The 14744-nt window shown below is 38.0% G+C and overlaps 1 protein-coding gene across 2 annotated transcripts in view; it reads left to right on the plus strand.

Annotated features, from left to right (window-relative positions):
* The window catches only part of Gabra1 (gamma-aminobutyric acid type A receptor subunit alpha1), a 51668-nt gene that overhangs the window by 30318 nt on the left and 6606 nt on the right, over positions 1 to 14744 (plus strand). For both annotated transcript variants that reach the window (XM_047556831.1, XM_047556832.1), the window contains exons 7-8: positions 1675 to 1818; positions 11274 to 11426. In XM_047556831.1, the coding sequence (XP_047412787.1) occupies positions 1675 to 1818; positions 11274 to 11426 (297 nt within the window). The remainder of the gene's footprint in view (positions 1 to 1674; positions 1819 to 11273; positions 11427 to 14744) is intronic.

The following is a 14744-nucleotide window of genomic DNA, read 5'->3' on the forward strand; positions in this document are numbered from 1 at the left end:
ATGCCAGGACAGACAGGATGCCTGTGTGAAGCCAGGGAACACTGACTTCATCTTTCTCTGTCAACTCAGAGGAACGTGGTCACTTTAAGCAGCTTCCTTTCAGCCCCTAAGACGCATGGTGTGCCTCTTCCTTCAGGCACCTTCATTTTCAAAAGGCACCCCTGGTTTTAGATTGCATAACGTTTGAGGCTGGGAACATGCATATTCACGCCTGAGTCCCCGGCCTGGCCACCCCGGGGTGAGGGTTGGGTCAAGTAGGGCCACCTCATGAATTCTTTTGTGTGTGTGTCTTCAGCATCTTTGCCTTTAGGGACCATTCCTCCAAAACCAAATTTAAAAAAATTATTTTCTGATTATATTAATATAAAGAGGAATATAAAATTATATTTTCTGACTACCTTAGTATAAAGATGAATGTAAGCCGGGTGAAGTTATGTTTATTTTATTATCTTTAATCTAAAAAATATTAAAACATTCTATGGCTTTTTGAAAGTATTTCAGGGCCTGGGCACTGTGCCCACTGTGTCTAATGGAGAAGTTGGCCCTTGGCCAGTGAGTCCGGTTTATACATTAAGGCCAACTTTTGCTACTGTGCTCTCCCAGCGAACTCCCTGGAAACAGCCTACTGTGTCGGATGGGATAGTCCTTAAATGTTGAGCCTCGCTCTGCAGCTAAGCAGATGGGACTATATACCATTATGTCAGCCTATGTGAAACTGGAAACCAGAAGGGTTGCAGAATTTCTTCTCCTTCTCTTTCTCTCTGAGCCTATGCACTCTCATCCTCCAGCCTGCAGTGATTTATGGCCAAGCCTCTTCCATAGGAGATGACTCGGTTAGAAGTGACAGGGCATTTGAAAGTGACTGAGCAGCAAAGCTCTATAATGTAACTCATTACCATCATTTGCCTCCCTTCCGAATGGTGGTAAATATCCATAAGAAGCATAGTCGATAAAAGGGAGTAAATTCAAACTTCCTTTGCAAAGAGCTTTGTAGCAAAATTTCTAATGTTATTTTTCATATTTGTCATAAACGTCTCCTAACTGAACATAATATGAAACCCTGCTACTGATTCTGATCTTATTTTATCTCTCATGCCCTTCATTGTAGTCATATTGACTTAGTCAACTCTTTACCTTCATCAGAAGAAAAATATCATTAGTCTGTGCATTGGGTGAGCTCTTCCCCATGACCTCACTTGGACCATCTCCCCATGAGTGTAAATGCCAACTCCACAGAGACCCTCTGAGTCCTTATCTGCCCTAAAATAGTCCCTTCCCACACGTCATTCTCCATCTCTTTATCCAGTTGCCTATGACTTTATTGCATTTAATGTAATTGAAACTTTATATTTATTTGCTCATCTGCTTTTGTCCCCACCACTATCATGTACCTCCCCTGAGATCAGCCACCTTGTTTATTATGCTCTTTACTATCCCCAGCACAGTACTTTGCCCTTTGTAGATTCTTAACAAGAATTTTCTGGAAGACTGACCAAATGACTGAAAGAGTCAGAAAAAGGTGTTTTGGTGTTCCCAAACTAAGGAATGTGAGTTTTCCTGTGCTAACCTTCCCTCTGAAACCGTGAGAGGAAATATGAAGCTGGTAAAACATGTCAATTAACCAAAAGAATCGAAGAGGCAAATGCATGGATAATTTTACATTCTTCCTTTCAGATGCTTATACGAGAGCAGAAGTTGTCTATGAGTGGACCAGAGAGCCAGCACGCTCGGTGGTGGTAGCCGAAGATGGGTCACGCTTAAACCAGTATGATCTTCTTGGACAAACAGTGGACTCTGGAATTGTCCAATCCAGCACAGGTAAGTACCAATTGCTTACTCCAGGTATGAGGAAGGGGTAGAAAAATATACCCCGAGGATATGAGAACTCAGTGAGTACTCTAGTAAATCACACAAAACTGGGGGTGAGCTGAGCTGAGAGTAGACATAAACTCTGTAGACCTGAGACATAAGACCTGTCATCTGATGACAGTTGACTTCTCTCTCTGTTTGCAAAATAAGGAACTGGTTCTATGTGATCAGTGTAGCATAGCAGGTAAGTGTGTGAACTCAGGGATGAATGTCTGGGTGAATTCCTTACTCCTCCATTTTGTAAATTGATTACAGTCACCCTGCATGTTGTTGGAAGAAGAGATTAAATCCATGAAGATTACTTGCTGTAAAAAACTCTCCACAAATATTGGCTCTTAATATCATCCAGGCCCCATTTCTTGCCATGAATCAATGATTCTTGGTGAAGTTGTGACAATGATCATTATACATGGGACATCTAAAATAAGTTTGTTTTACAAATGTATTTGTGTCTCTAACCAAAGATCTTCATAGGAAAAGCCAATGGAGTTGTAGACATGTTACTGATCCTCCCTGTTGGAACTGAAAGTAGGTGGATTGCCCTTTTTTTGGGTATTGTAACGATTCACTAATGATGTTCTCTGAACTAGATTAGATACCATTAGAGGCATACTGAGTTTTTGAAGCTTTTCAAATACTGAGGGTTAATTATGTGAATAACTATTTTGTACTGATAATGTGATCATCAAGCCAGAATAGTTATAAATAAGAGATGAATTTAACAATTAAGAAAACTTATACCCCCCAAACTCAATATTTTAAAATGTTTAATCACTGAAATATTTAATATGAATGGACAATTATTTTTATGGATATCTTATGTAATTTAAATTTGTCTATTCATTTTGTTTTGGGATTTCTAAAGACAGATGATTTTGTACAATTTAGTACAATTTTTATCAGAAAAAGTTTCTGTTAGATTTCAGACTTTGTCTTGAGAACCTTATAATTCTAATACCTTAAACTAATTGGTTGATATATTTTAATATGATTGTTTGGGTAAGTTGTGCTTAATAGGATCTGTCTTTTGTTTCTTTAAAAGCTTCTTTACAAGCTTACATATTTATGCTTCTTGTTTAAAAAAATGGGCAAGATTGCTCCTTGGTTTGACTTTTATAAGAAATGGAGTGGTAGAAGGTTCTAGATTCTGCAGTGAGAAAGATGGAGACTGACGTCTGGTCTTATTGCTTAGAAATTCTTGTTACTCTTGATAAGTCCTTTATCCAAACAGAAACTTTGGTCTTTTCTAAGAAATGGGAAAGTCATAGCTTTGCATTGAAGATGACATAGTGTTAAATATTGCAGAATATTATTTGGTAGATGCTTAAAATGGCATGTAGTAGCTGTTGCTGTAGTCCTGAACATATCTCAAACATAGGAAGTGCTGAAGACTTTTCTCTTTTGAAATATCCTGTATTGAAAAAGATACTAAAATAAGCCATATTTACTTCTTCAACATCAAGCATTATTATAACCTGGATATTATGACAGGTACTAGAGATTCAATGACGGACAAGGCACAGGTCTTGCTCTCATAGAATCCAAAGTCTAAGAGCAGAAGAACACCATAATTACCCAAATGGATGGTAGAATTAACATTTTTGTGAGGTCAGAGACAATGTCTGTCCTCTGTATCTCTATTATTTTTGTAGTAGATAAGACAGACATAGGAGGTACTGAAGAAATGTTCTGAATTAATGAAAAATTACATAAATGAATAGAGACTAGAATATTTAAGGAAGGATTGATTCAGAAGTTGGCTTTTCATTTTGCTAGTTCACATCTGTTGAGAGACAAATAATCCATGTTCTAGGCCAAGAGCATTGCAAATAATAGAGGCAAACATTTTGTGGGATGAAGAGGCCACCTATTATTATAGAAATGGAAGTTGGAGTACGTCAAGAAAAGAATTCAGTTTCAATAGTACGTAGGCCATGGTGTGCCAGCCTGGAGGTGTCCTCAGAGGAGCAGGGCCTCCACTCTGGTTCTAGCTCTAAACACCTTTGAGCGTGTCACTGTAACCGTCTTCAGACCCCAATTGCCACGTGTATAAAATTAGTTGGCCTTGTCAGTTGAATTCGAAGAGCTCCCTCACAATTTCTTTTCTTTCTTTTTTTCAGTGCTGGGGATTGAACCAAGGGCCTCATGCATGCTAGGCTGGTTTGCTACCACTGAGCCATATCCCAATCCATTGCAATTTCATTTCCTGAGGATTCAAACTAACTGCATTCCAGTTACTAGAGAGAGAGAGAGAGAGAGAAAGAGAGAGAGAGAGAGAGAGAGAGAGTAGGGAGAGGAGAAAAAGAAAAAAAAGCAAGGGGGATGAGAGGCAGTGAGTTGGATTACCAAACTGGGCAGACTTCATGGACTGAGTCCACCAGAAGTGGTCATTCTGCGATGGAACAGCTAGTTTGCCTGTATGAAATAGGAATTTTCCCCTATTACTTCCATAAGAAGTGTTGGGCAGAGGGAGAATAATGAGCAAATTCTCAAGGATGGGAGCTCCATGTGATGCTTATGTTCAGCTCCACAATAGGACCCTGAATTCAGCTCATCAAGAATCTACCCTACTAGACCTCAGAGGAAAGAAACAAAGATCTGGTATAAGGTCTTCAGTGCTGTATTTCACATCTCTTTGTGTAACCTTGAAAACATTAAGATAAATGGCATCCGGTGAAATATCCCTACCCCTCTTTGTCAGAAGACTAGAAAATGGTGATAAGAGCTAGCCTCACAATGAGAATGACTCTTTGTCTTCCTTCAAGTCCTCCAAGGGGGGTGATTGGTTCAGATCACTTCTGACAAGGTTAGAGGGTATCCTGCTTGCCTGCCACCAGCACACATTTGAACACATAAACACTCAATCCCAGATCAAAATACTTCTAGATCGTTTCAGTGAAACCAAAGGGGAAATGATGGGAATCCTAACACCATATTTGTTTTCTTGATTCTGCATGAACACATTAGAGATGTAATCTCTTCCTTAGAGTCTGTTGTCAAAGGTAGGGAAAGAAAATTCATTAGAGCCTCATTTTGAAGAGTACTTATTCACCTGGTGAAGCAAAATCATTATAGACACATAGAAAAGGTAAATTATCATCAGCTTTCAAATCCAATATAGCTCTCTATTACTCATTCATTTATCCACTTATTCTTTCAACAGTTTTTTTTTTTTTTTAATTTTTATTTATTGCTTCCAACACTGTGATTGAGCCTGGATAAGCGAGATGAAAGATACACAGCCCTTGCCCGCAAGAAGCTCATGGTTGAGTGATATAAGTAGCTAAATATTATGGCCAGTATTCTAATCTTTAATCCTCATGAAATCCTAGGGGTTTTGTATTATTACTATTATCCTGGTTTTATAAATGGGAATTTGAGGCCCAGTGGGGTTCAATTAGTTTTCCAAGATGATACGGCTGGGAAGAGGTGGATCTGTGGTTTGAATCTGGGCTCTCTGGTTGCAGAGTGTATACTTCCAACTGCAAAGAATAGCAATAAAAGGCACCATAGACATAAGACATGGGGAAGCATAATTAGGGCAGTAGATTCTAGAATTTTTCAACAAGGGTTAAATTGCAGGCTTGAGCACTTATTTATTAACTGTTCCTTTTGGCAAATCTTTTAGTATCTCTATCCATCTATTCTCATAGTTGTTATATGATTCATGAATTACTGTGACTTTGAAATGAGAAAATGCATGTCAACTGCTATAAACAGGGTCTGATGTGTAAAAACCATGCTGAAAATAGCAGATGTTGCCATTGTGGTCATGACCCAGCTTGTAAAAGAGAGTTAAGTGGTAAAGAAATGGAAAAAGAGGTCATTTCTGCTTGAAGTATCAGGAAAGACAGTTTGGAACTGGATTCTAGGCAAGACCCCTTCTCCTTCCCGCACGTCACATGATGCTTGCTAAGCAAAGCTTTAAGGAGAGTCCTTACAAAAATGGCAACAGTGATTCAAGGGTATGAAATATGACTTACACATAAAAATAAAATACTTTGGCGATTAGTCATAAGACTGATATTGATGTCCAGAAAGCAATGAGAATGTAATGACACAAAATGTTTTTAAAACACATAAAGATGACTGGAAGCTCTCCATATTTACCAAAGTAAATTTGTTCAAAGGAAATTGTGATTAGTTTGGGAATAAGATGTTTCTCCTGTATGACAATCATTTATCCTCAGAAAAAAATGGCTAAGAGGAATGGGAGGACCCTCTTTCTGAGATACAGAGGCTCCTCTGGAGAAGTTGATTTAAGGATGACCCTGCAAGGTCAGAACAATGAGGACAACAACTGTGTTTGACTGTGGAATGACAGTGGTGGTCAGCACTCCCCATGGACGCCTCAGGACTCCCATTTATAAAGCCTTGTACACCATCTCCAGAGAAATATTTACAAACTTAGAGACATCTGGAGGGAAAAAAAGGCTGTGGTTATCTGGTCAACCACTTCATATTTCAAGCTTGGACAGGGACCCAGAAAGGTGAAATGTCCCAGAACTGTAGACTTGTCTCCTTATTTCTCTTTCTCCTTATTTCTATTTCAATAGCCTTTGAAGCAGTTATTAAAATACCCCTACAGTCACCCCTCAGTTGTATTATGATACATCAGAAAAGATTAAATTTTAAAAACTTGGAAGGAACATGATTGCTATAGAAGAAATAAGTGCTCAATAAAATTTAGTTCAATGACTGAACATTTGATTTTCTGAGCTGGAGAGAGAATACACATCTACCTTTTCCATCTTCACACTGTAAATCTGTATCGACTTAGGTTTTTTTTTTTTTTTTAAGTACTTTCACACCTATCATTTGTTTTTAGCCTTAAAGCATACTAGGATAGCTAAATACTATCAGATGAATTGGATATATCAGGAAACTGAAGCCAGATGAAGCTAAGCAAGGTATTTATCTTTCAGAAACTAACATTTGAAAAAGTGAAGATTAGAAGTCAACTCTACACAAATCCTTAATACTGCTTCGCAAAATTATATCCCATTATTTTTCTTCCATTTTCCTTAATTTTATATTGTACTATATCAGAAACATTGTCACATCTAATTTACAAGTTTCCCTCAGGGAGAGATGATGTGCAAAGATATTTGAATTACAATTCTTCTAGACCGTTGAATTAGAGAAAAAGAAATCGACATGCTTAGCACATAAGCCCTTCTTGTCTAGACTCTCTTTCAATCTAATTTAGGAGACTGGGGCTTTTTGTTGTTGCCTTGTTTTCCTTTCATATTTAAATGACTACAACTTGATTCTGATGTTGCTGTCCTTTCCTTCCCTTACCGAAAAGTTTTATACTGATACTTTTTAGTTTTCATTTAGTTTAGAAAGGTTTCAAAACACTGAAAACCCTTCTATTCTTTCTCCAATCTGTTAGGGAAAGAAGTTGTTTATAAAATAAATACAGTGTCAAATAATACTCTTCAGGTCTCCAAAAATCATATTCTTTTCACAATCTTCACCAAAATGTCAGATTCAAATAGAAAAAGATAATGGAGTAGATGTAGACACTCTTCTTACTGACACTATAGGGAAGGCAGAATTTTTTTCTTTGAGCTAATGACATTTCACAGGCCACAAATGAATGAATGGTTAGGAATAATAATGTGTACCCCAGCAGGGTGAATTATAACAAGGGTTTGTCCACCCAAGACGACATGTTAACTGAACTCTGGGAAAATTGGTTCTCTACATTTTTTCTCAAGCTTGGATCACTTCTTTCTCCCCCAAATAACCTTACAGACATCACCAAAAGTACATAGGGAAAACTTTGAAAAGCAATATTAGTCAATGCTTTGTATACCCTTCAAGGCAGAGATGCTCCTGGACTGTATTGGGAATGAGAACCCTTAATCATACATTTTCACTACTGACAGGAACTGATCCTGAGGATCTGGGAGGTCATGCCATATCCAAAAGATGAGTCCTCTGCACAATTAACTTTCAGTTTGGTGGGAGGGATATACATATAAATAACTAAAATGCAAAGTCTGAGGTCTTCTTATAAATATAAATAGGAGCTATAAATAAAATACTTAGGAAGCGCTCAGTCAATGGCGGGCATGACCATTAACAACAGTAATGAAAGCATACATAAATGCACTGGTGACTTCCACTTGTAAACAGTGAGTGCATCTCTTCTGCCAATAGCTCCATTGATTCTGATTGATAGTTCCTTCACTTCTGACTGGGAGGGAAGTGAAGAAAATGAAGAAAGGGACTGAAACTTATTTTAGCATGCTTTGTGGTGGCATCCTAATTAGACTCTCATTCTTCATTCAGCTTTATCATAATTTCCACCATTTTGTAGATCAGAACACAGAGGACAAGAAGGTTTGTATGAGTTTCCCAAGGCTACATAGCGAGAAAATAGCAGATCTGGGTTTTAAACTCGAGTCCATAGCCTTCCAAAGCTAATACACTTTTCTGTCAGAACATGTCTTCCTATTTTACTCAGAACCTGGTGCTTAAGCTGGGCCCAACCTACAGATGAACTAACATTTCACCACAGAAGACGGGAAGTACAGTCTTGTAGAACAAGATACTGAAATGTGAAAATGTGTGCTGAGAAAAAATCCTGTAATGTGTGTTAGAGTTATGATGTTGAGAGAGTTTTGAATTTGGGTTAAGGTGTTTGCTCATTAATTTTAAGAGAACTGTAGACAGGGGAAGGGGAAACCGTCATTTGCTACTGGCAACTAGTGAGAAGACAGACACATGGCTAAACATTGTGCAGTACATAAGACACAAGTCCCCTACAACAGTTATCTGGTACAAAATTCCAATCGTGCTGAAGTTAGGAAACCTTGATGTGCAGAGTGGGTATGTAAGTCAGTTTTCTGTTACTGTGATAAAATACTTGAGGTAAAGAAGTTAAAAGGAGGAAAGATATTGGCTCATGGTTTCAGTTCATAGTCAGCTGGCTTCATTGCTTTTGGGCTTGTGGCTAGATAGAACATCATAGCAGGGAGCCTGAGGTGGAGCAAATCTGCTCAGTCCAAAACTCTGGAAGCCTCAGTATAAGTCAGACCAATAATGCAGCCCTGGTTTGAGGCTGAGGACCTGGAAGCTCCCTGGAAAGACACCGGCATGAGTCCACATTCGAAGTGTGAAGAAATTGGGCGAGTGATAGCAGCAGCAAGACTTGACCCTTGCAGGAGAGTTACGTGGCATACAAGTGAGCTTCCCTGGTCTTTCACCTGTTGTTCCATCCAGGCCCTAGCCTGTTGCATGGTGCTGCCTACATTCAAGGCAGGTTCTCTGCTCAGTTTGCTGACTTACATTCCAATGGTCTCTGGAAACATCCTCAATGACACATGCAGACATGTTCTTTGCCAATTTTCTAGGTGTCTCTCAGTCCACTAGAGACAACAACCAGGGTCAACTATCACAAGGAGAATCCATTAAGATATTTTTGGTGAGAAAATCAGTGACATGATCACATATGAAAGATTAATTTACAGGAAAGTTTAGGGAAACTTATAGTTAAGATGCAACTGGAGGCACATATGATAGTTAATAGGTCATGATAATAATCTTACAAAACTGATAAGGGCAGTGACCATAATATAAATAGAGTCAGAACAGAAGGAACCACTCAGGTAACACTGAAACTGTGTGATCAAGAGAGTTCTCTTTGTCTTTTTCCAAAGCACAATCTGTTATCTAAGAATTGACTGCATGCAGATTTTCAGCCTGAGGCAATAGACAGAGATGTGCTGGTCATTCTTCTTGAGAAAAGTTAGCTAGTATGAATTATAATTGTAGCTGATGTTGCCAATGAGAAGTCCATATCTGTGAGACAGATACTGTCTAGCCTTGACTTGGGAGTACAGAGAATTTGACACTAGTCTAGTTTAGATTTGGGAATATACATCTTTATTTGAAAGCCTGTTTACCAGATGTAGATTTGTCAGCCATCTATACACCTGCATACAGGAAGCAGTAGGAGCAAGGGTGAGATGGAAAATATCTTATCAGAGTCAAGGAAACCCTGAACAAAATGATACCTCATTTACTTCAGAAACCCATACCTTTGCCTTGAAGAAAGAAGAAAAGAAGCATCTGACAAACAACTCATTAAGAAATTTCTGATTGAAACAATCAATGAGTTAGCCAAAGAAACTGAGGATGAGAGATAAAAGGAAAATGGAAATCAAGAGCGTACTGCAGTGACAATAGGGACATCACTAATTAAAGCTGTGATGAAGGAAGTCAACAGCTGGAAGACTGAGGAAGAGGCTTCAGTTGTGTAGGTTAAGGTTCTGAGCAGTTTCCATCCCATTACAGGGGCTGAGCTCAGATGTCCATGGACTGAGATAAAAATGCTAATTCAAGTAGAGAGAAGTTTGGAGAGGGAAGGATGGAGAAAGATGGAGAAGTGTTCTAAATAGAAGGATGCTTTCTTATCCAGAACACATCTATTTCTCTCCTGCCCACCCACAGAGAGCTAAGCATATCTTCTGGGTGAATCAGGCTAAAAACTTCCAAGATTTGTAATTGAAAAAATATTACATGAAGAATAATAAAACCCTGTGGGAATTTAGGTTGTGTCTACTGCTTGGGTCCACCAAATGAAGCCAGGATTTGGAGGATAGAAAGACCATGGAATGTGCCTACCTAATCCACCATCTCCCAATTCAGCCTAGGAAGTGGGGCAAGCTCAAAAGCTGGTCTAGGGCTGGGGTGTAGCTTGGTGGTAGTGGGGGAGCACCTGCCTAGCAAGTGGATTCCCAGAACTGGAAAAAATAAAACAGATTATAAATCCAGATTTCCCTGACAATTCAGACTGGTTTGTAAATGTAGTAGGACTGAATCTTTCCAAAGTTTCCCAGGTGATTCCAGGAGACAGATTTTGAAAACCAATGAGATTCTACCCTACCCCTAATTTTGCAGAGCAGGCCAACTAAATTACTCACCCAAGATCCAAAGAAGTGTTGCAAGTAGAATTCAGCTGTACCAACCTGCCCATCATAGCGCTCCAGGGGCATCCTGAGTCTGTTTTGCAAGGGTCACCCTGGAGATCTGTTCTGTTTACAATACACTAATGTAGGTCACAGAACCTAGCACATCGCCTTCATGATCAGGAAAGCCAATCTGTAAATATAAGCCCAGAATTTGTCCCTTGAATATGTGACACAGTGGCATTAGCAGGTAAAGATACCCACGAGGACTCTGGTACCTCCATCTCATCCACAGAGTCATTTCAGTGCGTGTTTAAAATGTCTCTTTTCTCTCTCAGATAAAAGCTTTTCTCTCCAGGGACTGAATGTCACATGGAGAAAGGATGTGTCTAACCTCCAGGTCTTTACTGCTAACAGAAAACCGCAGAATAAGTCCTTTTCAAGGTCAAATTACTCAACCTCACTGTCTGTCTTACCCTCCAGGAGAATATGTTGTTATGACTACTCACTTCCACTTGAAGAGAAAGATTGGCTATTTTGTTATTCAAACATACCTGCCATGCATAATGACGGTCATTCTGTCACAAGTCTCCTTCTGGCTCAACAGAGAGTCTGTACCAGCAAGAACTGTCTTTGGTAAGTGTCAGTCAAGACATGCATGCAAAGGTTTAGAGGGCAAGTTATGCCATGTCCATGACCTTGCAAAGAGAATGAAAACATTGCTACATGTTCAAGTCTAAAGTTATACAACAGGAAGGTTCAAGGAATTGCCATCCCTACTGTAGTTGGGTTAAAAAATAGCATCTTGAAATAAAAAACTGTTTTAGTGCTTGTGAGTGGAGGGGATTGATGACATTTGATTTGATAACTTCACAGAGCAAGCAGAAAAAGCATCATACTCAACTGAAAACACATATACAGAAAACGACATTTAGAATGTGTAGCATGTATCAGTAAGTTTTTGGGAAATTTTAGAAAATATAAACAGAACTCCTTCCTTCCTTATGTACATAAAAAACAGAGTTGCCTTAAGTAGGGAGAACTTACTGATGGCCCTGTCCATAGTGGGTCATCTCCCTTTACCTAATGTGTGCATGCCTGAAGAGTTATACATTTTACTTTTTCCTATTAAAACCCTTTATAAGATTCAATATTTCAAGTTAAAGGGACTCTAGAGGAGAATTATTTAAATTCTTTTCTTTTTCTAAGAGGAAAACTGATCTCCTAAAGTAGTATTTTAGAGCTTGCATTTCATGGAAAGGGTGTTCCGTGACTATTTCAGAACACTCTCTTAGTTGTACTTTTCAGACTCATGAAAAACAAATATTTCAGTATGGTCAGTATATTGACTTGTTTGTTTGATGAATTTTTGTTTGAAACATACTATGAGCCATTAGTGTGAGAAACTAAATGCAGGAGTGGACTGAACATGGTTGGCACCCCTCATGAAGCTTACATTCTGGAATGTGAAATCTGAGTCGTCACTAAGATCATAGAGAGTATTTATTGAGTGCTTTTGTACTAGGCATTGTTCAAGGAAATTTGCCTGTTATCTTACAGAACCCTAAAAGCATCCTATATACTACCACCATCACTACTGTGCAAAAATGAGAGAAAAGGAGCATTAGATTAAGTGACCTATACAAGGCCAGAAGCTATTAGGTGAGGGAGTGAGAAATCAGGCCCAGGTCTTTGGAGCTGGGTCCTGAGGCCTTAATGATGATACTGTACTGTCACCTGTGCACCATCTTGCTGCAAGGGCAAGACCCAGAATGGAGTTGTGTGGTCAGCATCATTCATTTAGAAATAACAAGCACATACTCACTGGTGAAAGTTGCCGTTATCCAGCTTCACTCCCCAAATGCCATCTAGGCACCTGCTGCGTTTAAGACCCAGTGCTACAAAATAGACTTCAGAAATTTAAGATTTAAGGTGACGATTTTCCATGTGCAGAGATTCCCATGTATCCAACTTCCACAATGTATAAGGTACAAAAAAAAATCAGTTATCTGAGGGAAAAAGCAACTCTGCCACATGTGACAGCAAATAGTCTTTCTGGCAGTAGCCTAAGCACACAGCTAAAGGAAGGTGCAAAATGATTTCAAGCAGCAGAGCCAAAAAGCAGATCATTTCAGATTAATTTTTCTTTATAACCATTTGTCAATATTGGCAAGGATTGAAGCCACTGAAGACTGACCTCTTGGGAAGATGTTTGCTTCTATAGATATATGCCATTCTAGTCTTTTAGTCACTGGGAAATAAAAACCAAATTAGACCATGGAAATTATTTATTTTATATGTTTTGCTTTATTTTATTTTTGAAGAATGAGGTCAGCACTATAGTGAATATATATATATATATGAGATACACATGTATTTTATATATATATGTATACACATGTACATTATATATATATATATATGTAAACGTGTATTTTTTTAATGATGATTTTTCCCACTCTCACTCCAACAAATCCTACTCCTTCTGTATGGAAATTCTCCAAAGCGTTTCAGAATGTTTATAAGGTATAAACATCACTCAACATTTTCAACGATATTACATTTCAATCAACTCATGCCCTTTTGGTGAACATAACTACATATCTGTAAACTCAGCAGTGGCAAGTATTTCTGTGTATCAAGTTATAAGTTTCTAATGTTTAAGTTCAGTGAAATCACAAGTACAGTATTTCTAGACCTTTAGCCTTTCAACATTTAGTACACTTTTCTATTCTTTTGAATCTCAACTTACTACATTCTTCTGATTTTTATAGCTCCCTGAAAGGATCACTGGTATTTAAAGAAATACTAAAGGAAAAAGAAAAACCCTAAAAAAAAATTCTATTGTTTAGCAGTTTATTCAAAGGAATCCAGAATGCACCCAAGTGAAGTCTATTTTATGTCATAAAAGATCGTAGTTTTGACTTCACATGCTCACTTTTAATTGGAGACAATGTTGTCATATAAATTTTCTGTCAAAAAGAGTCAAGTTATAGATTCAATCTCACCACCTACCAGCACTGTGATACTGGCCAGATTGCTTCATTGTTCTGAGCTTTCACTCTCTGTCAAGGGAAAGGACAAGAAGGTACAGTAGTGTTACTTAAGATTTAAATGATGGTGGCAATGGTGTACGCCTGTGGTGTCAGCACTTGGGAGACCGAAGCAGGAAGAGCCCTTGAATGCAGGAATTTGAGATCAACCTGGGCAGCATGGCAAGATCCCTTCTCATTAAAAGGAATAATAATAATACAATTAAAATAAAGAATTAAATAAAGAAAACAAAATATATAAATCGTCAGGCTTAATTCTTGGCATGTAAAAGCTGTAAAGTACATTTTTGTTCCTTTCTCTTTCTCTATAGCAAGAATTGCAAGACCACAAACATTCACCTACCTTTCTCGATGCTATCCTTCAATGATCTTGACTTATGGATACATTTGGTGAAATATCCATTGTCAAATTAGCTCTGATCACCCCCTACATAACCAAAATTAAAAAAAAAAAAAACTTTAGTAGAGATTAATTAAAAAACAAAATTAAAACCCAACACTGAAATTTTCAATAATAATAAACATTAGTTTTGCCCTTAGTAACTATCAGGCTATTTACTAAACACTTTATTACATTATATTATTTCTTATTCACACTATCCCTTTGCATTGAACTTAATACAATCAATTAGCAAGGAAAATTTTTTAAAAGTTAAAAAACAAAACAAAACAAAAACAGGAGCCCAAGATTGTTAGACAATTTTCCCAAGGTCATTCAGCAATTATAGAACTGAGCCTAGAAACTAGGTTGCTCTGTTCCCCAAATACTGACTTTTAATTACCTTGTTATTTGCTCTAGTTAATATCAATATACAAATTTGGGGGCAATTTTCCAGTCAATATTACTTAAACTGTTTGTCAGTTATATAAAGTGGATATTTCCCCCAAATTTTTCTGAAAC

The sequence above is a fragment of the Sciurus carolinensis genome, chromosome 6, assembly GCF_902686445.1.
Source record: "Sciurus carolinensis chromosome 6, mSciCar1.2, whole genome shotgun sequence".
Taxonomy (NCBI): Eukaryota; Metazoa; Chordata; class Mammalia; order Rodentia; family Sciuridae; genus Sciurus; species Sciurus carolinensis.